The following is a 27,499-nucleotide window of genomic DNA, read 5'->3' as shown; positions in this document are numbered from 1 at the left end:
TGTTCTTTGGCGTTTTGGATAGGTTTCGCGTTATTATATCGGCGTTCTTTGGCGTTTTGGAAAGGTTTCGCGTTATTATATCGGCGTTCTTTGGCGTTTTGGAAAGGTTTCGCGTTATTATATCGGCGTTCTTTGGCGTTTTGGATAGGTTTCGCGTTATTATATCGGCGTTCTTTGGCGTTTTGGATAGGTTTCGCGTTATTATATCGGCGTTCTTTGGCGTTTTGGAAAGGTTTCGCGTTATTATATCGGCGTTCTTTGGCGTTTTGGATAGGTTTCGCGTTATTATATCGGCGTTCTTTGGCGTTTTGGATAGGTTTCGCGTTATTATATCGGCGTTCTTTGGCGTTTTGGATAGGTTTCGCGTTATTATATCGGCGTTCTTTGGCGTTTTGGATAGGTTTCGCGTTATTATATCGGCGTTCTTTGGCGTTTTGGAAAGGTTTCGCGTTATTATATCGGCGTTCTTTGGCGTTTTGGATAGGTTTCGCGTTATTATATCGGCGTTCTTTGGCGTTTTGGATAGGTTTCGCGTTATTATATCGGCGTTCTTTGGCGTTTTGGATAGGTTTCGCGTTATTATATCGGCGTTCTTTGGCGTTTTGGATAGGTTTCGCGTTATTATATCGGAGTCTTTCGCTGTGTTCAATAGCTATTATATAGTTTTTTTTCCCGGTGTTTTGGATAGGTTTCGCGTTATTTGCAGCCGTTGTTCTGTCCCTCCAATGATGCATTTCTTTAAGAACTTTATATACTGTTCCGAGATCAGCTGCGAATTGAATAACAGCATCATGTCGCTCAACCCATCTCTTTGGACAATGTGACTGCAGCGAGTGTTTAAAGTGACTCTTAAATGTTGCTACTACTTCTTCAATAGTACCAAGTGCGTTTCTCACACTTGCAACTCTGCAACTGCGAGAGACAGCGAGGTGAAGCTGATGACTTCAACACGGTGCTACTTGCGCGTTGATAGCTTTCTTTTTTATTGTAGTTACAGCTCCTTACAATTCTGATATATTAACTGAGCAACCATCACAGCCTATATCCACACAGTTCTCTAGTGACAGAGAAAGGCTTTAAATTCTCCTTAGAATCGTAGTATCCAATACCTTACCAGTAATGCTGCGCTCTTCAAGTCCATCGTCAATGTTGCTACTACCATGGACTAATTAACAACAGGAACGGTCCAGATCTATAACATTTCCCTATAAAGACCAAAAAAAAGTGTTAACGCGTTCAGCAGCCAGGCCAATATTTTTAATCCTGGTGATTCAAACGTGATAAACTGGAAACTGATTTTTGAAATTTCGCCATCTGTTGGGAAACATTTTTAACGGTTTAGCGGTTGCGATTTGAATTTTCAGATTGTTGTTTACAAAGGAAGTCCCAAACGTGTCTCATAACCATCTATGTTATCACGTTAAATAAGTATAATTAGTATAGTTAAATAATTGGGTCATTCCACGTGAAATCGCCAAGTGTTGTTGCTCGTTAGTGACGGATTTTGCCCAAACTTTTTTCCCTGGTTTATTTACTCTAAATATGAAGCCTCCTGGAGTTTAGCGGGCTAATTTCAAAAATTTGAAAAGTTGTGATTTTTTGAATTTTCATGCATTTTGGCTAGAGTTTCGTTACTTAATAAACATTTTTTTCAGTAACAAGATTCTTAAAGCTCTTCAAAATATGAAAATTGGTACTCTTAGCAAAACGACCTACAGATTCCGAAGTTTTGTGAAAGATGCTAAAAATGGATAATTTAAAAAAAAATTCATTTTGATAGAAATAGTTTCGTCGCCAACACCAAATTTGACAGAGGCCTTTATATACGTAAGAAGGTGCTTATTTGAAATTTTCGTTGAATTTGGATGTCTCATCATAAATGCAGTAAGTAATATACTATAGAGACAGATACTTCATGGTTTAAAATAAACTTTTATTATTTATATATTTATATTATATTATTATTATTATTATATATATATTATTTTATATTTCGTTAAATAAATGATAAGTGCCACCCCTCTATCCAGCTCTTACACCGCAGTTTTGCGAAAAACGCTAAAAATGGTCAATTTAAAAAAATTCGTTTTGATAAAAATAATTTGTTCGCCAACACTAAATTGAAGAGGGACCTTTCTATGTGCAAGGAGGTGCTTATTTGAAATTTGTATTGAATTATCAGGTGGACCCCTTTGTAAAAACGATGTTTTGCGCAACCCCCCCCCCCCCAAACAGCTCTTATATCAAAAACTAGAGCCCGTAGAGTAAATTGGAAGCCAAATTCAGAATTTGTAGGTCTTTTTAGCTAAGAGTACCAATTTTCATATTTTGAAGAGCTTTACGAATCATGCTACTGAAAAAAATGTTTATTAAGTAACGAAACTCTAGCCAAAATGCATGAAATTTCAAAAAATCATAACTTTTCAAATTTTTGAAATTAGCCCGCTAAACTCCACGAGGCTTCATATTTAGGGTAAATAAACCAGGGAAAAACGTTTGGGCAAAATCCGTCACTATCGAGCAACAACGCTTGACGATTTCACGTGGAATGACCCTAATACGTTTTCCCCTTCTAATTCTAAGATATCTTCTAATTCTAAATTATTCATCATAAAAAAGGTAAGCAACAATTAAGCCATGGTACGATCATTTATATTTATAAATAATATTATACAATGTTAATAATAACAACCGTTACAAATTTGGAAATTACTTTCAGACGGTAAACAGAATATTTTACTATAAGTAAGATCGAAGAAGCTCGACATTCTAAATTTTTACGACGATTAATTTAAAAGACTAATATATTAGCACCGCATGGTAATCTCGTGGTTCAAATTTTAAATTCCAAGCATTATTTTACTCCCCCTATATTGAATCACCAGCCTATACAAGCATTTCCTGTTATGCCCGCGAGTACCGCTAGAGTGCGTCGATGCTTGTTCTTTTTTACTTTTTCTCATGACCAGACCGTCCCTGTTGTTAATTAGTCCATGCTACTACAATCATTGTCTTTATGGATGTCAACAAAACCCAAAAATCTTTCGTGTAGTTGGCCGCCAACATCGACACCCCGCAGAAGAATATTTTCCCTTCCATGAAATATGATTGTTTTTTACCCCTCCGAGGGGACTTTGTCTGTGGGTCTGTCTGTCAGGCCTGCGAACGCGTTCGCATTTTCGGGGCAAAGCGTAATCACTGCGTACCCAGTTTCTTAGAATCAGGGAAAAGGTTTTTCCAAAAGTGCCCTCTTTTTGTCATTGGGTGTAGTATAATTTTTTAATCGGTCGGGATTCGAACCCGAGCCCTCTTGAACGACAGGTGAGCGTTCTACCGCAGAACCACGGATACAGTTACGCTTCACTGAAAATTACAAACTCTTCCTAGGAGAGGTATATTTTGGCTTGCCAACTTGTATTATAGTTACAAGACGGGCTCTGTTTTCTCTAATACTTTCCATTCTCTGTGTTGACAATTGATTTTTGACCTCAAGTTCGCGGTTGTCTCGTGCCGTTAAAAATAATTTTGCATCTGTTGACGCTTCAACGTCGTACATGAGTTGAGAATTGGTCTTTTAAAGTAAATCAGGCAAACTTTGTTGGGGGTTCAGTCACAAGTTTATTGGCGATATTGGATTTCTTTCCTCAAACCATTTTATTATTTACAAAAATTGAACAGTTTATGCCAAAAAGTCCCTTTTTAACTTGTGAGAAAACCAGCCAAGGATACTGTTCAAAGTGATGATCGTGCACCTGTCTGCGTTCAACCCGTCCTCTCTTGTGGTGCTCGGAAGTAGGAAAGATATAACTTTTTTCGGGTTTCCTTGGAGCTGTGAGAAGCTTGTATATTATATCATCACTATGTTTTCCCGATGATAATATATAATTATAGTTTTCAATATAAGTGGGATTACAGGAATCAGTACAAATAATCGATGAACTTTGTTGCAGAAGTTTTGACGAAGTGCTGGGTTCTGCCTGTACATCTGGGTTATCTGGTGGTGTTTTGGCGGCTAAAACGTGACCAGAATCTTCAGGTATAAAACGGTAGATTTATCTCTGTATAATATAATTATTTAAACTAAATTCTGAATAAAACGCTGTCATAGTTTGGTTCTGAATTGAAGAATCTACATGTGTCAGGAAACTCCTATTTATTAATGTCGCCCGCGTCTCGAATACTAATCAAAGTACCCGGATAAAAATTGTTTTTATACTTATTTTTGGATTTAATTTCAAATTATCAAAACCTTAACTCTATAATCAATAAAATATCATTAAACTTTTTATTAGAACTTTTTGATATTATATTCGATACAAATTAATTTTTATTAAAACATTGGACACACTTAGGTAAAAATATTAAAACATCGGCAGGTTTAAACACAAGATAGAATAAGGTTCTGCCGCTTTGAAGAACATAAGATGCTGCAAAAAAAAAGGTTTACATATGGAATTAATAAAATTACAAAAAGTTACTTGTAGAAGGTAATTGCGGTCAAACCATTTAAATAGTTTTTAACCGATTCGTTAAAGAAGCGCGTAAAAATTACGTTGCAGCATATGTTTTGATGTTACGATGACCAAATCAGATAAGTATTATTTAGTGGGTTTGAGCTGTTGTGTAACTGTGTCTAAAATACCGAAAAATGTAAGAATCCTAGAAAAGCCTAATGTTGAATTAAAGCTTCTAATCAGTTAAAAATTTTGTTTTTAATACCTTGTAGCTCTACATTTGGTATTCTTTTAATATATATACAGATTGTTAAAGATAAGTATGTAAAAAATTCAGGGGCGTTATTCTATGTATCCAAATGAGTTGAAAATGTTTAATGAACATGGTCCTTAAGTGCTTCGTTTCAGAGATATGGGCTCAAAAAAAAATATCTCAAAAACCAGCCTTAAAACTGAGTAACGATAATATTCCTTGAACCAAATTGTTTGTATTAAATCATCAGTAGTTTTTATGGGTTTTTGAAGTTTAAAATACTGGATCTCTGTCAAACAACACTGATTTTCCTAGTTAAAGACAGTGGCGTAAGAACTTAGGGGGGGGGGGCACAGTGGTACAATGTACCTCTCTTAAAATTGGAAAGGGGCGCCAGCAAAAAGTGTGTTTTTGATTACGTTTAAGGTGGGTGCCAAATTCAATATTCAAACTGTCTTAATAAAATACGTTCCTACACGCCTGGTTAAAGATTAGGAATGTTAACAAAGAGTCATAAATAGAACACATGTAAGAAACGGGAACGGTCTCTCACAAAATGGGGACATTTTCTATCACGCCGCGTCGGAACACCATCAGAAGTCTCTACAAGTTCTCCAAAATAGGGCAGCCAAAGCTATACTTCGTACTAATCGTCGTTCCTCCGCTACATTAGCCCGGGATACTGTGAAGTGGCTGGCCTTAAAGCAACGCTATGTTTTCCATCTTTTAATATTCATGTTTAAGGTTCACGCTAATCAAGTGCCGCCGTATGTCACTAGTCATTTTCATCGTGTCTCTACCGTACATGATTATTCGACTCGTGCGAGTGCTATTTCGTTTTACCTGGGATATGTTTCGGGTACGATCCGCAAACAAAGCCCGCGATTCAGGGGTACTAGTCTATGGAATTCTCTTCCGTCACCCTTGTTACATAAAAAATTAACTCTATCACAGTTCAGACGTGAAGTCCTAGGATTTGTATCTACCTTACAAATTTAATTGCCATAATCTGCCATTAACTGTCACGCTCTTCCGCGTAATGTGTTATTTAATTCTTTATTTTGTCTTGTACTTTAAACTTGTACTGTCATGTTTCAAATTGTACATTTTATCTATAAACCATATTTAAGATATTTCAGGAACCAGTTGGAAATCAGTCTCTGACTGAACTGGTTATCCCAATAAAGCCTTATTATTTTTATTATTATTATTAAAGTCCCAAAAGTAAAACCACTGGCGAGTCGGACAGAACGAAGTCAAAAGCGAGAATGGAGAAAAGAAGGACCATGGCCATTAGGCCCTCTAAGCCAAATTCGGGACACCCGACCGACAGTCAAACGGGACGACCAGCGTCCACGCATGACAATTGATAAATTACAAAAAGAACATGAGATTCAAATGTTGGAGAATGACTTTCAAGAATTTACTGTATTATTATGCTTAAGGGAAGAAAGTACTTAATATTGCAGATTCTGGGAATTATATCTTTTTTAAAAAATATTATATGATAATATTTAATAGGCAATATAAAGAAAATTGAATATTTGGCATTACAATAATATTTCGATCGTTTCTCGGTTCTTTTTATACACGGTTTCAATTCTTATCCGATTTCGGCCTAACTTCTGATTTAGGTTCCACATAAACCAACGAAACCTTTTAAGAAATGTAATTAACAATAAAACATCATCCCTGATTTTCTTATTAAAAAACCTAATTTCCCCGTATCCCATACACTGCCAGCTCATATAAGCCAGAGCTATAGAATCGTTCTCTCTAGCTAAACGTCCCTCTAAGTTTTCTTTGTTTGCGCGTCGCTCACATGGTAAAAATTTATGGTACTAGTTTGCATATAGCTAATAAAATTTGTCATATTCCGGAGGCCGGACGCTTCAGCTAGTAAATAATAAAAAAAGTATAAAACTATAGAAGTGAAAATACAGACCTACGGTACAGTACAAATAAATTACAAATGACGTGTTTCTTATTATTAGCGAATAAGATTCCGTGTGTAGATTTCGGGTTTGGAAAAGTTCCCTCCCAAATCTTAAGGTTATATTCCCTTTGATTATTTTGCAATAGGGAAAAAATTAAACTTTGATACTTACAGAACGAAAGCTAATTATTGTGATGCAATGAGCTTAAACTTGCTGTGGTCCCGGATGATGTGGCTGATTATTAGCGCTAAATCGATCTTGCGGAGCTCCAATTGACTTCACTTCATTAAAACCTGAAATGAAAACCGTGTTATAAAAAGGATCCGTAACCAGTTAAAAATGTACCTCTATCGGTTCTCGCTTTTCCAGCGGCATTCTTGATCTCGTTGATGGCTAACTCGTCGTCTTCGTCGGCTCGTGACCATAAAAAGCACTTATTGCATTTCCCGCACGGTAAGCCGGGATCTCTTACATCCTGGCAGAAATGAACGTAATCGATCTGGAAAGAAGACAACCAAACGGAAATCATTGTGTTTAAATACGAAAACAGCTTAAACTACTCACATCTGGTGTTCGACAGATGTAACACATAGTACGTTGACACCTGCAAGTGATCTTATTGCACGAGTCCGGTTCTTTGGTGTATTTGGACTTACAGGCGTGGCAAGTTCGGATCTTCGCCTCAGACATCTTCTCCTCGCTGTTAAAATAAAACGGTCATTAAGTTATTTCAAGGAGACAGCCACTACGGCTTCTAACGATTATCTGAATAAGGCAAACTGATAACTATATATCATATCAGATATATTTCCGATAAATAACCTGATTTCTCTGGCTACCTGTATCCTTTTTTATCTGACCCGCGGCTATCGGGTTTTTTATTTGGTTTCGGTAACCGACGAGACTACAGATATAGTAAAAAGATTTTTCTCAGATAAGCGCGTAGATATCGGTCTTCATGTTGTCTACCTTTAGACATCTAGATAAATGTTAGAGATAAGTGGGTCTATCTACCGATAAGGGGGCACCTGCGGGCGGGGGAAACGGGGGTGAAACGGGCCCCTATAGGGGCCCCCTTTTGCGGCAATATTCGGCGGGGTCAAAAGGTTAGCTGAGTTACGAGGTCAATAGGTTATCTGCCCCTATGGACACGATGCAAACAGCCATTAAATAGGTGTGAAACGGACCCCCTATAGGGGCCCCATTTTGCGTACATTTTCGGCGGGTCAATAGGTTAGGTCAATAGGTTAGATGATTTACGATAGGTTATCTGCCCCTATTCCGCAGGTGGTGTGGACTGACACGATGTTATGCAAACAGCCGGCCAGTCATAGTTAATAGCTGGAGGCACCCCATTTTAGGTCAAAAGGTTAGCTGATTTACGATGTTAGGTCAATAGGTTATCTGCCCCTATGGACACGATGCAAACAGCCGTTAAATAGGTGTGAAACGGACCCCCTATAGGGGCCCCATTTTGCGTACATTTTCGGCAGGTCAATAGGTTAGGTCAATAGGTTAGATGATTTACGATAGGTTATCTGCCCCTATTCCGCAGGTGGTGTGGACTGACACGATGTTATGCAAACAGCCGGCCAGTCATAGTTAATAGCTGGAGGCACCCCATTTTAGGTCAAAAGGTTAGCTGATTTACGATGTTATAACCCATAAAACCCAAGGTGTTAACCCATTTTAGGTCAATAGGTTATCTGCCCCTATGGCGGTGACACGATGTTATGCAAACAGCCTACCCGTCATAGTGAATGTCGAGTTGGTTGGTTTTCGCCGACAAACACTTTCGGGCCCCCTAAGCGTACCGTAAAATAGCGGGCGGTCATCGGTAAAAGTGTTTTGGAAAAAAAGAGAAGAGTGTATACAAATTATAAGGTTTTATTAAGATATTTTTCGAGTACAGGCTGTATAATACGATTTACATTGAAAATACGTCTTTGGAAATGTATTTTATTTATATCATGGTAATTACGTCGATCTTCGTAGGGTATATACCAAAGTTCACTCAAAGGGTTGAAACGAACCATCTGAAATTAGCGTTTTTACGAGCATTTTCATTAAATGTTCTACCTCGAGGCGTTTGATGGTAAGAGTTACGTTGTCGCCGGGTCCCTCGGGGGTGGTTGTAGGTCCGCCGGAGATGTATTTTTCGGATGGCGGGATATCTTGGCCCTCCAAAGCGGCGGGTGACGGACAGTTGGGATAAAATTTGTCGTGTTCCGTTTGGGGTACGTCGCCGGTTTCCCAACTGCCTAACTGTCCGTGGCAGAGGTAGCATTCGACTATGCCGTCCGAGTCTACGGCGAAAAGTCCGGCGTGGGCCAAGTCTTCCTTGTTCACGTGTACGTTGTCCCATTGCTTGAACGTTTCTAGCCGACCGGTTACGGTGGTGAGATCCTCGTGACTAGCCATCCCGATTCTCTTTGAGCTACGGAATAATATTTCTGGGTCTAAACCCCAAAATGACGTAATCTATAAAAATTACGTAATCTATAAAAATGACTCACTAAAGATGACGTAATCTACACCATGAAACGTAAAGATTACGTAGATGCGTTGTGGTTTTCATAAGCCAGCCGCTATGGGAAAGAGGAAGATGTCTCCGCTTAGGCTACCAAAGAAATGCGGGATATGCTCGGAAATATACCGGTCCGTGAGAGGTTTCAAACAACATTTAATGACACATTTATCGTGTAATACAATGAAAGAAGATTCGGATCTGGCGTGTGATTGTGATGAGAGTGAATCGCTCCATTACACGGAGGCCGAGGAAATGTCAGATGATAAAATTATCGATTATCTTAACGAACTTATTGTGGCATGTAAAAAGCGCGGTGCCACAATGGAATCAACCGAACCAACTACATCTAACCTGCCAGCCGAATTAAAAATGCCGACTGAAAAGGAAATGGCTGCTCTGATTTATTTTCAAGAATATTGTAAAACTAATCAAATTCATAATATTAAAACCGCTGTAAAGAAAATGTGAATAAACGTTTTTATATTGAATACATTGTTATTTTTAAAGGTGACCGTATAAAATAATTTTTACATTGATAAATTGACACTTAATATTTTTAAAATACGTTTATAATATTTTTCTACCGTGGGCGAATGAATGGACACAATGAACTATTAATTACGTAATCTAAAAAAAATGACGCGAGCAATGAGAAATAACGAGTCTGATTTATAAGATAATAAAAAATATTTATTTTATAAGATGATATATTACAAAAATTATTTTTCTTTTACGAGTCAAAAAAATATTATAGTGTGATACAAAAAAAAATTAAAATGGACATCGTAATTGACTGTCTATTTCAGCGCGGTTCTGGGTAATCCATTCGGCGAAAAGTAGACTTCGTTCCAAAGAACACGGTTGTCGGGTGTTTAGAGTTTGATGTCGGAATAGACATTTTACTGGCGGGGGCGTATCAAAAGTCGCAGCTCGGGGACAGTCAAAAGTTTCCAAATCGTATATGGCGGTCTCAGTATAATCGTCTCCTTTTGTAAAAATCATATCCGCACTCGATACCGCTGATATAAGGCAGGCGGGTAGTTTATAATAGGGGAGATACCCCGCGGTCCAGCAAATACCGTGAAGGTTCCTAGACACCCAGCCGTTTTGTCTTTTAATGGCGTTCGGAAGTTGTTGTACTGGATAGGGTTGTTCGAAAGTCCAAGCTTGAACGGCGGGAGGGGTCGATACTGTTGATATAGCTAGTTCCTTCACGACAATGTCGGGGGGCTCTCCGCCGGAGCGCGAGGCGGATTTTCCTAGTAGAAAGTCAAATTCGACAACGGCCATTCTCGCCATGCCACCAACACGATACTGAGGGTTTAGTTAGGAATAAAAACGGGGTATAGTCGCGCGACGGGAATTTATACTCCGTTTATGATGACGTAACAGGTTGTTAAATTTTCTAGTGGCCATTATATCATTGTTGACGTCTCTTCGTGAAAAACCCTTAAAGAAGCTTTGGTGACTTCTACGTTTTGATCGGTGACGTATATAAATCACGCAATAATGTCCGCAAATGACGCTCGTTGTCGATTGAAGTCGCCGCTTGGTGGGCGTGATTTTTCTCGAATTTTGTTTTAAAAAAAGTTTAATGGCTGGCAAAATGGGCCGTAGCGCCAAAGAGTCAAAATACCAAGCCCGTTTTAATTTATCAAGGTAAATCGCGACCCAATGGCTGCCGGGTTCATCGTGGGGGTCCAGATTTACAACCAGTGACGCTGGAAAACTATTAATCTTATCGGGTAGACAATCCGAAGCGAATACGCCCATAAAATTGCGCGTACGTCTCAAAATGTTTAAAATCTCGGATCCGCGCATAATTACACGTTTTCAATAGAAACGTTACGATCTTTGTCTACGCTAAAGCTGGCTTGAAATTCGGCGAAAACTACGCAGCTTAACGTTTGCGGGACTGGTTTAGCGAACGAAAGCTCCAAACGCATCTGTCCCTGTCTGGAGGGGTTCCAATAATGACTCTCACCCGCGCTATGGTCGTTTGAAATGTCGAAGACGTAAAAAGCGTAGCCCCCGGCATAATCTCCCCGGGAAATATCGATCCCGGTGTTTCTATAATGAATTCCGCTACCCGTGAATAAAGTATGATAGGCTTGAATATATTGTCCCGCGTCGTAGTTTGGCGTAATAGGTTTCGAATCCACACCGTCAGAATCCACGTAAAGAGCTAAACTCGATAAATCTTGATGTTCGAAAGCGTACGGGTTTTTTGCCAGGGTTCCATTGTAGGCTTCGTGATCCACCAGCGCGACAATCAAGCGAACCGGGAGGGTACCCAAATATACGTTGGGAATAACTGTGTTTCGGATATTCGAGTTGATGGTGAATATTTTTGTTTCGGTGCGTGTAAAAGCGTACTTTGCTGCTGCTCGTGACAAGGCGTTTTCGTGAGCGATAAGTATTTTGGGTGCAATTTGTATTCGACGTACCAACAAGCTCGCGTCCGTAATGATAATTTTATAGTCAACCCCGGGCTTCGGCGTACCCATTAACGCAAAACTCGCTTTACTTCGCGATAGTTTAATACGTAAATCTACGCCATTAATTAAATATTTTTCGACATTGAGCGCGTCAAGAAACAGCGGACCAATTAAATCTATTTCTTTCGACTGATCCGTGAATCCTTTCCGCTGTTTAAAACCCTCGTTGGCAGTGACCGAATTCATTTCGCCGGGGGTATCCTTGTACCACAGCGCGCCTGTTAAATGGGACGCTTTGGCACCCTTGTCAAAATTTAACAAAGTTTCAATGTACGCCCGATAAGCGTACGAACAAGCTGACGGAGACAGTAAGGTTCCGTTAAGGTAAACTTCCGCGTGATTAAATAGCGTGTGCAAAAAATTGTTACACCCCCCTACAACATCCGACGGTAATAAACTTTTGCCCGCGTCATCGGCGACGATTTTAGCTTTAACAAGTAGGTACGTAAGCGGTAAATCAATATACTCGTGCCCGCTTCCAGGAATATTAAACTCGATGGTATCGCCTCGCAGCGACGAGATGGGTTTGAAGGTGGTCCATTTTCCTCCCTCAATTGACGTTTGGATAGGCGCGGATTGAAAAATATCAAGTTCACTTTTTAACGCTTCGCAATGACCCATAATTTTAGGAGAAAATATCAACGACCTTTCTAGCTCGTTTCCTGCCTACTAATGATTTTTTTCCACCGCGTTTTGGTCTTTTCTTAATTGTTTTAGTTTTGCGTTTACGTTTCCCAGTCCCGTATTGTTGTTTGAGATCATCGTACTTTTCTGTGAGGCGCCGTTTGGTAGCTTCACGTATGGATGACCCCGTCGAGACATCAGCCAAAACTTGTTTTCCCGTGGAGAGGGCTTGGCCCCCCAAAAATTTCGCCCCCCGTAAAAGAAACGGTTTCGCTAGCTTGTACAAGCCGGAGAAGAAACTCCCAAACCCGCTTCCGAATTGCCCGTGCCCCCGCTGATACGGCGATCCCACGTATACGTCGGGAATAGCGCCACCCGCCTGAGTGGCATAATATTGAGCGTACGGGCACGCTACGCAGCGTCTTTTTTCAAGAACGTGTCTTAAGGGCATCTTGGACGCAAATGAAGTTTTACTGTTAGATTGCCAAACTCAAAAGGAGCTGGTTTCCCATAAACATCGCGTAGATCTATTTGGATAGTATCAAAGTATTTCTTCTCAATGGGCACGTAATGCGGTGAAATGTATGTTTTCTCGATATGAGTACCAAATCGGGCTGATTCGTCAACCGCTATTATTCTTAACAATTTGACGAGCGACGAGCCCACCACTTGATCAGCGACGATATCGGAATAAACGAAGATTTGGGGCGGAATGTGGAAATTTAAGCGAGCCGGGTTCTCGCTTCTGCCCGCGATAGTTTTAGTTCTTTCAAATCCTAGCGTGTTGCTCAGTCCGTCACTCATAAATACGCCATAGGGGGTAATATTTTTTCCAACCAGCGCCACGTGTCCGTTCAGCGGATCGTGGGTAAGACACACATTAGCGGCGGTGCATAGCGCGGTGTCGTTTACTACTTTAAGTAAATGGTCTATACTCAAGTAATGCCCCGGAGGGATTTCTCGCATCGTCCCGACCATTTTAGGGTCAGACTGTCCCCCATGTTGGGCGGGATTAACGCGGAAATAGACGTAATTGTCATAGGGCAACACGTTGTAAAACGAAAAGGGATACAATATTTCCACCAACGCAACTTCCCACCCCCCCTTTAATTCGATAGGTTCGGGTAATTTTATCGTGAAACAGGCTACCGTATTATTCGGAAATATCTCGAGATTTGAATTACTGGGTATCGTTAGGTAAAAGGCTTCGGACATCTTTAGCAGAAACCCAAGAATTGAATGTAGCCGGATACCCTAACCAAGAAACGAAATATTCGACTTTACCCTTTGAGCGTCGCTTCTTTAATACTTTGTCAATTGTATATTCTTCCGGTTTTATAACTCGTTGAATTTCTTTGAAATAAAAATATCCCGTGATGGGTTCGTCAGCCAAATCAACGAGCTTAAATTGAAGAGGTCTTTTAGTATTCTTGAAAATAACTTTAAATATTTCGGCGCTCCAATTTTGATCGCTGTACCCTTTTAAAAACGGTCTGGCAGTTCGGGTAATCCTTACGTAATCGCCGACTTTGATACGGCATTTTCGGGGCTTGAGGGCGGCTGGCTGAGACTGCCCTGGTTTGTAAATATTTCTATAAACTTGAAGAATATTTTTGTCGTTTACATCGAAGGGAGCCATTTTAATTGCAGTATGATAACTGGCGTTATACGAATGAATTAAATTGGGCAGCTCGTCGAGATAGCGTCGCGTGTTTTTATGAGTAAAAAAACGATACATGCGCTGTTTCAGGGTCCTATTAAAACGCTCTACCATCGCGGCTTTAACATCGCTATTTTCGGAATGGTAATGTCTAATGCCCTCCTCTTTTAGGAGTTTTAAAACAGTCGAATTAACGTACTCCAACCCACGGTCGAACTGTATAGCGCGGGGCTTGCCCCGCTCTTTAAAAATTATTTTCAGGGCGCGGGCAACCTCCGCGCCGGTCTTACGTTTTAGGGGGACGGCAAATGCCACTCTCGAAAAGCAATCTATACAAGTCAGAATAAATGTGTATCCGGAATTGTCGCTCGCTAAAGACCGCATATCTGCCAAATCAGTCTGATAGAGGTCTAGTCTGTTTCCCACACGAATCTTTCGTCGTTGGAATTTTCGAATAACTGGTCTATGTAACGTATAGGCGTCGTGAGTTTGCAAAAACGTTTCAACATTCTCCCGAGATATTCCGAGCTCTTTGACAGAATCGTATAATTTTTCAACACCCCCGTAGCTAGCTGGATTACGAGAATCGAAATATATTTTTTCGAGTCTAGTCGTTACGTTTATCGGTAACTCTCCCATTTCAAAATTTTGGCACTTGGCGTTTTTTTTTTACGTAAACGGTTCTTAATAGTAGGCGACCAAAGTTTCGGTGACTGTCGAGGTGTCGCGAAAGAATTAGGCCCGACCGCTGACGGCAAAGTTTTCTTTCGTTTGGAGGAGGCGAGCGAAAGATGGGGGCCCGGGGGGGCGGAAGCTGTTACGAACGAAGTAGACGGTAATGGGGTGGTGGTGGGGAAGGCTTGAGGGGTGATTTTCCGTAGTTTACCCACCAGGTTATTAAATTTTGACCAACTCTGGGGTCTCGGCGCGTGGGGACTTATTAGATAATATACTAAATCAACAATATCAGAATCCGTTTGTATTTCACCGTCTAATAAAATCTGCCCCTGGCTGTCCCACCGCAGTCGACCGCTGTCCGAAATCAAATGATTAAATATAGCTCGGGCGCTCGCTCTGTATCCTAGCGGGAACAGATTGACTAATGTATCGAAACTGGGCGTATCGTTATTTTCAATCGGTTTATTTCGAGCGTGCTTTTTTAATAGCATCTCTTCGTATATCTTCCACTTGGTCCTGTCATCGAGCGCTTCGCTTTTTAAAATATCAGCCATTTCCGTGTCAATATCCGGTTTGAGTTGTTGATGGGGTGGCGTAATCGGCGCTAAAGTCATCTTTTTCGAGTACCTTAACATTTTTTATGTTCAACCTGTTAGGGCTCCCACGAGCGACGACACAATAGGCAGAAGAAACGAGAAAAATCCGGCACCTTTTTGATTTAATAATATTCGTTTTTTAGTTTGCCAGCCCAATTTTTTCTGGGCAATTTTGCGTAACGTTTTACGGTGTATTTTTAATCGTAGTTTTTGCCGCGTGGTTAGACGTATATTCCCGATAAGAGTATTATACACGCAATCAGATATTGCTTCGATCAACTCTTTATTGGCGTTAATTAAAATATTACGTCTCTTAACGCCCTTTAATTTGCCGATCGATTCGAGCAGATGTTTTTGCGACCTGACTCGTCGAGACATTGTACATCGAATGAATTCGACTCGCTGGGGGGGTGTGTGGTAACTAACCACCCCTCGGAAAAGTATTATTTCGGAATGTATACCGAGACTTGCTCGCCGGGGAAAATATTAGTTCTGATCCGATGTGAATCGGGGCAATCTTTCTGAAGGTCGATCAATACGTAAGAGTTTGGGTCTCTAGTCGCGTCAGAAATCGCTTCGATAACAAAGTTGGAGTTATCAGGGGCCATTTGGCGCGCCAAACAATTAATCTGTGTTTTGTCCCGTACATTTTTCGTTAAAAGTATGTAGTGCGCATTGAGGGAAATTTCGCGACACCCGCGACCCTGATGAAATAAATTTTGACTTATGTAGATAAAGCTAACATTACGATGATGCGAGACTTTGGTGAACAATTGGGCAACTTCTCCTTTTTGACCCGCCCCCATTAAATCGTCTAAAACGGCCAGTATCCGTTTCGAGCCGTCAAATAAGTCAGGATCGGGTAAACCCTTATGAAATATAACGTTATATTTTTTAAGTTTATCGTATCCTGGCTGATCCTCGCCGTAAAACCAGTGGATTTCTTCAATTTGAGGTTCAAACATTTGTTTTAAATGTTTAATCAGTTTTTCTACGAAATATGTCTTACCACTTTGGCTAGGCCCGCAAAGTATGATGTTACAACTGTGATAAAAAGGGTACATTATCACCGCGTAGCTGAAACCAGAATGAAATAAAATGGACATTTTGTTTTTATATATAATATTTTTTATTTTTGACAATAACAAAACACGTTTTCCCGTGACACACCCCCTTGCCACGTGGAAAGCGGCCGGCGCGCTAGAGACACACCCCCCTCGTGACCCCGACGCGCGCGGATAGCGGATCGAGAGAGAGAACGCGCGCGCGCCTCTCTCTCTCTCTCGAACGCCGAGACGGCGACCCGCGGAGACCGGCGCCTCTCGACCCGCGGCTCGCCCGCATAAGAGCGAAGGTTTTTTTTTAAGCGCGTATTTTATATCCGAATGGAACTGTTCGGTAATTCGATAAAACCCGAACTTTATCCATTACGGGCCGATACGCTTTTTCCAAGTCGACGCTAACGAGCGTATGATCCGGAAGTCGACGGATTTGTTTGGGCAGAGGCACGGCAAACGCCGCCGGTATTTCAGTTTCTTCGTCAGTCACTCCTAGCATAGTTTTTAAATTTTCGCCGTTAATGATATGCTGATTACCGACATTAATTCGAAATCCTTTCACTTTCGTAACGTTAAATTTTTCGCCCGTATCCGGATTTTTCACCCAAAACGAGTAATTTTTTGGCCCGCCATACGCGGCTTCGTAAATAAACGAATTCTTTCCATAACCGGATAACTCGCTGACCATATCGCCCAAATAATGGCCCGTAGTTATAAGGGGTTGTTTCGAGACGTACTGGAGGGCGTCAGTGTCCAAATATAACGCGTTCTCTCCGACTATTTCAAGATATTTTAATAAAACTAATCTCGCTTGACAGGTTGTATAAGCGGCAATTACGCAATTTGTATGTTTTAGAGGGATTTCCGCTTCCTTGATGGGGGCTGATTTCACTAGAAGAGTCGTATCGTTGACTGTCAAAACCGATTTTACGTTGATTTCAGGATTTGATAGCAGTTCAAAGAACACTTTGGGTTCGCGAACGATTTCAGTTTTGGTCACAATGGATCGCTGACCGAGTTTTCTGGAAAAAAAAAGTTTTAATATCTATCACGCTACCCAATATGATTTATAACCCCAATGGGGGGGGGGGTAATAAAATCCATACAGACCCCCACATGGAATTCAGCATTAATTTCGAGATGGCACGAAGTCCTTCGTTTTTGGAGACTTTGGTAGGGTCCAATTTGACCCCTTCATGACGTTCGAAAGCCGCAATGTATTCAGCCTGGGCTTCGGGGGTCTGACAATCTGACGGCCAGCCGCTCGCCTCCACCTTGGTTTTTAGGAAACAGTCAACGTAATCTCGAAAAATCCCTCCACTGTCCGTTGCAGGATCGTATTGCGTCACCGTGTATGACCACGCCTCAATTTTTTTTGTAATTTTGTATCCGCGATTTACCGCCCATCTTAATTCGTCGATTACCCAAACGCCTTTAAGCATTCTTTCGTCGTCAGAATGGTCGCAGTCACCCTGATACCGTAAATCGGCACACGTCCGGCATAGGGTAAACGTTAACTTTTTGTTAACGGTCCGATACGGAAGAATAGGATGGAATAAATTGGTTGGCGGGAGCACGTTACATAACAATAATCCCTCAAAATCGTCAATGGCTGGAATATCGCTACCGAGCAGAATTGTCGGATGACCAACGGGGACTTTGCCACTATAAAAAGGAAAACACACTTAAATATTTGTTTTCGTTATATATATATTTTTCGATATAATACCGTTTGTTTATAAAAGGGTACAGGCTGCAAATGTCCACGTAGAATATTTTATCGTCGGTCCCTTCAACGTTACAGTACGTTCGTAGGGCTGATACTCTGCCCCCGAAAAAAGCGGCTCGCGGGTCTAAACGTTCAGTTAAAGTTTCCGAAAAATTAGAATTTTTTAAAAATTCATTTATGGCTGGATTTTGTTGTTTTTCCAAAATCCAATCGCACCCCCATTGTTGAATGACGGTATAACCCATTTCTTTAAGTTTATTGGTTGTCCGCATCGTGTTGGAAAATCGTGTATTAAGGGTATCGCTCGCGTTAGCGTATAATGGCTGGTTCCTATTTACAGAGTCCCCGAAGCAAGTCCTACAACCGTGATACCTTTAATGAAAAAAAACCTGTTTATATTTTGTCTCTTCGAACTTTTTAAAATAATACTTACCAACAGCCCTGATATTGTAGAGCGTTTTTCTCACCGATTAGACCATCAATTTTAATTTTTCCAGCACGCGGTTCTCGACCATTCAGCGTTGACACGATGGTAACATTCCGGACATGCGCTTCCCAAGCCAGCCATTCTAAAGCCTCGGTGGATTGAGGCTCGGATAACCGATACAAATTAGCCGGTATTATGCCAATCGTTTCTGGCTCCAAAAATTTTTTCCTTAGTACGTAACTACACACTGACGCGATAGTCACGCCCACGCTAAACGGATTAACTTCGCACAAGTCTTGAAATAGTTTCATAAACTTTAAACAACCTTTAGCTAATATGTGGGTATCTCTAGAACAATAGAGTTTTAACGTTTCGAGGTAATTAAATCCCGAACTCTTTTCGGATTCGAGAGCGTACCATTTGTTAAAACTTTCGCGGTCTTTCGCCGTGAAATATTGGGCCCCGTAAGCTTCCAAGGGGGGCAGCGAGTTCTCCGAGACGTAGTTTGTTTGTTCGGGTTTGTAAATGTCAAAATTATTATCAACTACGTTGAATAGAAAATGAGGGAAAAAATCTTTCGTATATTCGCGACCCAGCTCGAACGTATCCGCGAATTTCGACAGAGGAATGGGTATATAATTATACGAATCCGATAGAGTTAAATTGTGTAGTTTCAGTTGCAAGATGCGAGTTCCATTTATTATCGGATCGGGCTCAAACGAGTCGGCACTCTCCATTATAACTTGTAATAGGAGTTGCGTATCATAATTACTCGCATTATGCCCCAGCGCGGTCACTCTTCTTATCCGAGCCAGTGTTCTTAAATATTCGAAAAAGTTTCGCGCGGAATCTGAACCCAGAAATTGTCGTTGGCGAACGCCGCAAAATCTGCATGCTACGTCGGGGGTATCAACACACGCGACACAATAAGTTTCCGACACGCATAAAATGGGTTGATGAATATAACAGTTTTTCTTATCGGGGTGCCGTTTGGTTTGGACCGTTTCAAAATCGTAAAATATCCACATTTGAGTGGGCTGACCGTTGGAATCGAAACGGGGTAACGGGCGTCGCGGTTCTTTTATTACTTGGATGTAACATTGATGTCCCGAGGGGGAAAACTTACGACAAACGGTACAATACTGTTCGGTACAAGAATGCAGCTGGCCGTCGCGTTTAGTCAAATCGATTAGAATCGAACATTCCGTGCAATGAAATAAATTTTGACATAATGATAATTTATCGCCGGTTAATTTTATTTTATGATGAGCGTAGCAATCGACACCCGTAAACTTACGTAAACAGTCGGGACATTTTATTATATCTCCGGTACATTTTATGGCCCTGCAACACGCGAAACAATAGTCTGAACACGCGTGGGTGCTATCTTGTCTGTACCCCTCGAGACACTTTGAACAAAATTTTGCTTTCCCGAATAAGGGTGCCAGATTTTTAACTAGATTGAAATGCGCCCCCTCGTTTAAAAGTACAATACGTTTTCTGTCCATACCTCCCCGTACTCTAGAATCGTACACCAAGGTCGGCCAGCTGTTTTTAATTTGATAGATTAAAATATCGTATTCTTTGAGATACGTTCTAAATTTTCTAATCGACTCGGGCGACGCGCATTCTTTATTAGGTCGGACACCCGATTTGGAGCATAGGAGGAGCGCCTCGGCTCGCTGGGCCACATTGTTTTCTTTGGTATGCGACAAAGTTTCATAGACCGTTTTTAGTCTTTTGTTTTCGGGTTCATTCTGATATTTACACAGTGCCACACCGACGCAAAGAGCTCTAGCGAGACAGATTGAGTCGCTGTTCGCAATACGGACAATTGATTGTCTATTCCTAGAAAACATGGCAAAGGTCTCTAGTCGTTTCCGTTTCGTACAGCCACCGCCTTGGGGGAGACGGACAATGGAAAAAGTTAAATTAACGGGTGCCAGGAAAAACGCTTCTTCCTCATCTGAATATATAGATTCGGATACCTCGTCGAGAAGGGCCTCGATATCAATTTGGTCACGTCTCCTAAATGAAATGGTTATATCGGGATGCGCCGCACCCAGCGCCGAACTACGGATTACTAGTTGTACCATGTCAGCGGGGTTTACATCGCGTAATACCCGTTCAGTGACCCTGGCAAGCCCTTCCGCTATATTATTAGATATTTCAGCTTCCAATTCAATTCCCGTCATATTGAAGTTCGGGAACTGTTTTTCATTCTGACCCAAAATTACGCAATTCGGGTCCTCAAATTCAATATACCCCACAATTGGGAAATCTCCCTCCGCCTCCCCGTAACCGCTTTGGTTAAGTAGGTCGTTGAAATAGTCGTCCACCATTTCGGCGGATTCACGCGGTTCAGCATCATCGACCGTGACAATTTCAGGGGCGTCTATAAAAAATAAATATATATTTTAATTTCTTAGATATTTTTCGGTACGAGAAAAAAAACTTACTCTTCAGGTAGTCCAACACAGGTTCGTCATATTCGGCACCCAACATAGCATCCCACTCGAGTTCGAGTAATTCTTTTTCCCGCTTATTATATCTCGCTTCAATAATTTCGCCTAACCGAGGCGGTAATGCTTGATTAAATAATCGGAGTTCGGCTACCGTTTGGCACGCTTCTGGAACGTGGGGGATAGCTTGAACAGTTTCAAAAATTTCAATAACCGTCAAAATTAATTTAAAACTCAGACGGCTAAAGATTGCGGGTAACTTATTTGGTGCAAACCCCGGGTCTAAATTTAAAAATAAACATATTCCGTAATAAAATTGCAGTAGTTGCGGTACGGACCAGGGTCTATTTACCTCCAAATCGTCTAGAAACCAACATAAGCTTTCGCTATCCATTTTTTCTAGGCGATAAGAAAACGACTTCCAACTTGAGAATTCCGCTGATTAGTGAAGTTTCTTTGGCCGATAGGGCTCTATTTATACGTATCTTTTGAGGCTGTATAAAAATAATATCACGTCGTTAAGTCGAAACTCTATTATATAAAACTCGATTGTTTTCTAAAAGATGGACCCCAATGTTTTTTAAGCCTATTAAATTTAAGGGTGGATCAATGACTACTTTAATGATAGCCCCATAAATATGGTGGCGGTTCATCCTTTTATCGCTGACAAAGGTTGTTTTTCAAAAGAGCCGCAGAAAACTCTTTTGACTATTTTGACAAAGCTGGATGAATATACGAAAAAAACTTTTTGACTGTGTCCTTCTTGTTCTCCGAGCGGCCAATTTTTTTACGAGCCGCTGTTTTATTAGACACCAAACCCTTAGGGTGGAATCCTTTGGGGGCCACGCCGCTCGAGTCTTAATTGAACAATGTAGGCCCCTACGGTCTTTTTCTTTGAAGGGAAAATTGTTTAGGGGCTCTTTTTTTGTGTCAACCCTAACCTTTTTTACGATGCAAATTAAGTTTGACTCCTGAATTTAACATGACGCGTCAAATCGGGTATTGTTAAAATAGTGTGCACCGAAATGTTTATAAAAAGCGATTGTTTTCACAGCGGTTTTTAAGCGTCGAAGGATGGTCATGGTGAAAGAGTTATATGCTCAAACACTTTTTAAAAAAGACGTTTCAAAGTGTTAGATATTTTTTGGGGACAAACGTTTTGTCGAAAAATGGTTATAAATGAATGTTGTTGCTCGTAGAATTTTATGGAGCCCCATAAACTATGTGGAATAGATCCTCTTAATTATTGTATATATTTTTTTCATTTGTTGGTATATTTTTTCATTTGTAAATAATTCCTTTCTATATTTTAGTTTTTTGTCAATATTTCTTTTTGTATATTTTAGTCATTTGTTTATTTTAGTTTTTTGTTTATTTTAATACTTTGTATGTCATTTGCGTTTTTATAAAATATATAAAGTTTAAATCCGTTTTTTGGTTTATTGATAAATTTAGTTTAACGATAACTTCCGGTATGGAAGGTTCTATCCCCGCCTCTCCCGTTAGTCGGCTTATCGCGAACAATCCTAAAAACGCATTACTAATCGCGTTGATTTTACTTTTAATGGGACTTGTGGAATTTCTATCTCTTTGGTTTACCAATATGGGCGTCGCTATACACATAACACCGCAAAATTTGACTAATCGCGTGAGTCATTGAGTCAACCCATTACATCATCCTGATTACGTCATCAAATTATTATCGCTATATAAGGGATTCATCCCCGTCATCCATCGGCAGTACACTACAAACCGTTTCTCGAGCATCATGTCTAAACGAAGCTGTGTAGATAACGTTCCTGGGCCCACTAAAATGTCTAAATTTGATCCGACTCAGCGGAAAGTTAACCCTCGGTATTCACTTTCATCCGAGCTTTTCGTTACTACGGGTTTTACGTCTGAGCTCGATATATCTGTAGCTCTATGCAATAAAATCACACACCAGGTCTTTGAAATGTCTTCGCGCGCCTGGGATGATTTATACGGCCACTGGGAACAAATAAATGATCCCCAACGGTTGCCCTTTCGATCACCGTTCCCGCTATCTGATGCGCTAGTGACCGCCGCCATGTCTGACCAAAAAGAATTAACCTTGCAAAGTACGATATCCGAAGCGTCGGTCGTAATCAAAGCGCCGGAAACTCGAGAATTGGACCGACTCAAATATTTCATTAATTCGCACATTCAACTCCTTAAAGTGAACCAAAAACTCTTTGAATTAATGGGTTACGTTATAACCGATAATTATCGTAAAATTTACGAAATATTGTATAAAGAACCATGTGCACCCAACAATTTATTTCTATCGGATGAACATGAAAGGTATGATACCGTTGTCCGCTACGCGTCCAATTACGTAACAGCATTTAAAATTATTGACGATTTTAAAGAAACAGTGGCCAACCAAAATATGTTTTGTGTATTTAACTTTTACAATTTGTTTAATATGGTATCTACCAACCATAAATATATTAAAAATAAATTGTTTTATCTTTAAACGTTTTCATCCGCTTAATGTACTGTAACTTTGAATGTATAAATAAAACCTTATAATTTGTATACACTCTGCTCTTTTTTTCCAAAACACTTTTACCGATGACCGCCCGCTATTTTACGCTACCCTTAGGGGGCCCGAAAGTGTTTGTCGGCGAAAACCAACCAACTCGACATTCACTATGACGGGTAGGCTGTTTGCATAACATCGTGTCACCGCCATAGGGGCAGATAACCTATTGACCTAAAATGGGTTAACACCTTGGGTTTTATGGGTTATAACATCGTAAATCAGCTAACCTTTTGACCTAAAATGGGGTGCCTCCAGCTATTAACTATGACTGGCCGGCTGTTTGCATAACATCGTGTCAGTCCACACCACCTGCGGAATAGGGGCAGATAACCTATCGTAAATCATCTAACCTATTGACCTAACCTATTGACCTGCCGAAAATGTACGCAAAATGGGGCCCCTATAGGGGGTCCGTTTCACACCTATTTAACGGCTGTTTGCATCGTGTCCATAGGGGCAGATAACCTATTGACCTAACATCGTAAATCAGCTAACCTTTTGACCTAAAATGGGGTGCCTCCAGCTATTAACTATGACTGGCCGGCTGTTTGCATAACATCGTGTCAGTCCACACCACCTGCGGAATAGGGGCAGATAACCTATCGTAAATCATCTAACCTATTGACCTAACCTATTGACCCGCCGAAAATGTACGCAAAATGGGGCCCCTATAGGGGGTCCGTTTCACACCTATTTAACGGCTGTTTGCATCGTGTCCATAGGGGCAGATAACCTATTGACCTCGTAACTCAGCTAACCTTTTGACCCCGCCGAATATTGCCGCAAAAGGGGGCCCCTATAGGGGCCCGTTTCCCCCGCCCGCAGGTGCCCCCTTATCGGTAGATAGACCCACTTATCTCTAATGTTTTTTATCCTATAAAATTTTTGTATGGCCACAAATAATTGGCTTAGGTCCACCAAGCCAATATAAAGATACACTAAAATAGTATGTCCGCAGTTATCGCGGATTAAAGATACAATTTAAAAAGCAGATCAACCCGTGAAAATAATTTAGGTTTGTCAGACAAGCGCAAAGCGTATCCGCGTATTGCCATTAGAGTAACAAAATATGTTATCCGCTAAAGGTATCGGGTTAAAAATAAACAAGTTAAACTTGGAAAGCAACAGATACCAGATGTCCGTTAGAAGCCGTAACAGCCACGGCCTACTAAGAAGATCGCGATAATATTAAAACCCTTTTGATAGAGGTTAGTATAGCTCTCTTCAAAGGAGGAAGCTCAATGTTTATAAACAACTAGTTTTCGACCGGGTAGAGAAAACACATTAAAGATGAAACTTAACATTTTCATTACAAATTCACTTGTTTTTAGGGAAGTCTGTACGAAATGTAATTGTAACTCACAAGTTTTTCCTAATATCGGTTTCCTCTTCTTTTTCAATTTTATTGCAAGCAAGTCCAAGATGGTCTTTGTAATCCACCTCGCACAGCTTACAGACGATCTGCGTGTCGATCGAATAACAAATATACGAAATATGTAAACATTGATTACTTTCAAACAAAGAACGCTATCAAAGCGGCAAAATTTGTCAATAAGACGATTTTGAATAAAATTGAAGTCATTATAGGAATCCAATCGGGTCGAGGTGAAATAGATTTCGAAGAACGTACCTTTTGACACTCTGCATTTGGGCACTGGAAGTACTTCACTTCGGGATCTAATGTCGCTCCGGTGTTGCATTCTTTGCACCTAAACAGGGAAAACCCATAATTCAAACGAACTCTAAGCTCCTCTCATTGAAAAGAATTGTTTGAAAAAACCGAATGCGCTTCTGTTTCTACAGAATTCAATTAAAAATTTAGATATTTTATTAACTTGTAAAAATCAGTAAGTCCGGCCGTATTGATAGCCTCTTCTTGAGCTCTTTCGTCAAATTTTGCAATTAGATTGTCTGGCAATGCACGCTCAATCTGACCTGAAAATAAAATGATTGACACTTTTTAACATCACCTTGGGTATGGGTAAAACGTTGTGTAGAAGAGTTGTACGCGAATCTTTTTCATATTAGATATTACCATCCGTCTTAATGGCTTACAAGTTTCAATAACTCTATCGTTCTTAATTATGGTAAAGGCTTTCCCAAGTCTAAGTAAGCAGAGCCCGAATAACCAGTTTGGGGATAATCAACAATCTTAAAGTTAATCACGGAGAAAAAGTATGGCACCTTAGTAAACTAATAAAATATGTCACCATAACTCCAATGAGATTAACGGGGCTGAATAACAAACGAATTTAAAATAAAATGGTTTAAAGACTTTACATAAAGACAAATCGGATACAGAATAATGCTACGAAGGAATTTACTTCTTAAAAATGTAGTGCCGCAGTTGGAAGTCATGCAAACAAGATCCACCTACAACAAAAAATATTAATAAATTAATAAATACCATAATATTTAAACTCAATGTAACGATACTGGGTTTCAACGGCTATTGATGCAGTGATCAAAATAAGCACTGCTTACGCGTCTACCATCGATTTTGGAAAACACCGAAATTTTAGTGGTCATATCAGACACATGCATTGGTACTCCAAAAAATCATAGTGAAAGGTTATCAAAACTTTCGAATGCTTTAAGCAATACGAAAACAGCATTTATAGCCAATGTCGCAATGGCGGTTTCCATTAGGGTTTATTTAGTCAATAGTATTAATCATTTTTCTTAAAGCCAACAATGGGTTTGTAACTATCGCGAATCTAACTATCCTCAGGACGCGACAAACTGAATGTAAATTAAGAATATTTTGGATAATTTTCACGAGACCTTTCCTTGTCCATAGACCGACTCTTTGGCGTATCTCTCGAGACAAAGGCAGCAAAACAGATGCCCACTCAGACACTGAACCATGTACTCGATATCGTACGGGCAGAAGCAGCACTCACATTCCAAAGCGCAATCCAGCGTCGTGTTACCCTTAGAGGACATCAATTTCATGAAATGAACACACCGGCTTGAAACATTTGGGCAAGACCAAGAGGTTAAATCCACTTACCACAGTAGGCGAGGAAAGTTGTTTTGAGGTTGAAGGCGCGTCTAACTTCGCGCGGTCCACGGCAGTTTGCTTTTTCAGAAGGTTGTTAACTCTCTTTTTAGGTTTCGCCTTAGTAGAATAACCCACGTTCGCGGAATCAGCTTCATTACCAGAGTTAACATCATCAGCAGCTTTTGCTTCGGCAATTTTGCGTTTCCCGCGAAAACCTCTCACCGATTTGTCAACCTGCGCAACATTGGTCGCCTCTTCTGCTTTCTGCCTTTTGGAAGTTCCAGCCTGTGAAAATTAAAAAGCTAAATAAATAACACGAAGGGAGTTTTATTCAGAGAAGTATGGAATCGTAGTTGATGACTTGGCCCCAATTTGAAACTTATATTGGAATGTATTAACCCTTAAAAATTATGAAGTATTATGTGTATAAAATATTAGAAAAATAACGCGTGCCGTGAAAACCGTTTTTATGTTTTGAAAAATTTAAAACAAAAAGTCAGTTAGATTTGTATTGTGAAGGAGAACAGGACGTATAGCGATTTTGCGCCTGTCTCCGCCCGTTATAACCAAAGTTTTTAACCAGAAATAAACCTTAACAGTTTAATTTTAATCGCTATTGTCCATTTGTCAATTATTTCCGCGATTTTATCCAGTCATTTATAGTCTCGCCCACGCCGAAATCGAACCATTTAATTCTAAGTGTTTCAGTCCGCTTGGAATCTTCAAAAATAGCTCTCCCAATCTTCATGGGTTATTCCCAGCTCTACATTTTTGGTGCCGAAACCCGGGAAATAAAGTGTGTGGCCAAGGATTTCTTCATTGGATATTCATTCGTGTAAAGACAATCAGACGATACGTGAGGGACAAAGTGGTGGCTCCTGTTGAAGGCTCTGGAACGGATGCAAAGAGATAAGAACAATTTAGTGAAGAAACGAGGTACAGTAAAAGTGGTAATTACTCGATATATCAACGAACTGAATGACGAACTGGCGTTACCAGCCCCGAGAGTCGACAAGCTCCAAA

The 27,499-nt window shown here is 40.4% G+C and overlaps 3 protein-coding genes across 3 annotated transcripts; all 3 read right to left on the bottom strand.

Moving 5' to 3' along the window:
* Positions 1-4,345: 4,345 nt before the first annotated feature.
* Positions 4,346-27,224, bottom strand: LOC149922916 (E3 ubiquitin-protein ligase RNF216-like). Its single transcript, XM_090162327.1, has 11 exons — positions 27,150-27,224; positions 26,486-26,761; positions 26,257-26,406; positions 25,797-25,845; positions 25,308-25,407; positions 25,103-25,181; positions 24,836-24,933; positions 7,209-7,344; positions 6,990-7,143; positions 6,816-6,937; positions 4,346-4,427 (listed from the first exon to the last, which is right to left on the bottom strand). Exons 1-10 carry the CDS (start codon positions 27,222-27,224, stop codon positions 6,849-6,851), a joined length of 1,206 nt encoding a protein of 401 aa, XP_090018453.1. The 3' UTR covers positions 4,346-4,427; positions 6,816-6,848.
* LOC149922918 (baculoviral IAP repeat-containing protein 3-like) lies at positions 8,522-9,343 on the bottom strand. The gene is made up of 2 exons (XM_090163867.1): positions 8,751-9,343; positions 8,522-8,680 (listed from the first exon to the last, which is right to left on the bottom strand). The coding sequence occupies exons 1-2, from the start codon at positions 9,063-9,065 to the stop codon at positions 8,522-8,524; spliced, it is 474 nt and encodes a 157-aa protein (XP_090019993.1). The 5' UTR covers positions 9,066-9,343.
* Positions 16,403-21,448, bottom strand: LOC149922917 (uncharacterized). Its single transcript, XM_090162972.1, has 5 exons — positions 20,904-21,448; positions 18,451-20,839; positions 18,018-18,389; positions 17,399-17,953; positions 16,403-17,310 (listed from the first exon to the last, which is right to left on the bottom strand). The coding sequence occupies exons 1-5, from the start codon at positions 21,298-21,300 to the stop codon at positions 16,593-16,595; spliced, it is 4,431 nt and encodes a 1,476-aa protein (XP_090019098.1). The 5' UTR covers positions 21,301-21,448; the 3' UTR covers positions 16,403-16,592.
* Positions 27,225-27,499: the final 275 nt, after the last annotated feature.

The sequence above is a fragment of the Leiobunum rupestre genome, chromosome 11 (genome assembly GCF_980474605.1).
Source record: "Leiobunum rupestre chromosome 11, qqLeiRupe1.1.hap1, whole genome shotgun sequence".
Classification (NCBI taxonomy): domain Eukaryota; kingdom Metazoa; phylum Arthropoda; class Arachnida; order Opiliones; family Sclerosomatidae; genus Leiobunum; species Leiobunum rupestre.
Note: the sequence above shows the minus strand (reverse complement) of the source record. Positions and strands in the feature narration are given on the sequence as shown.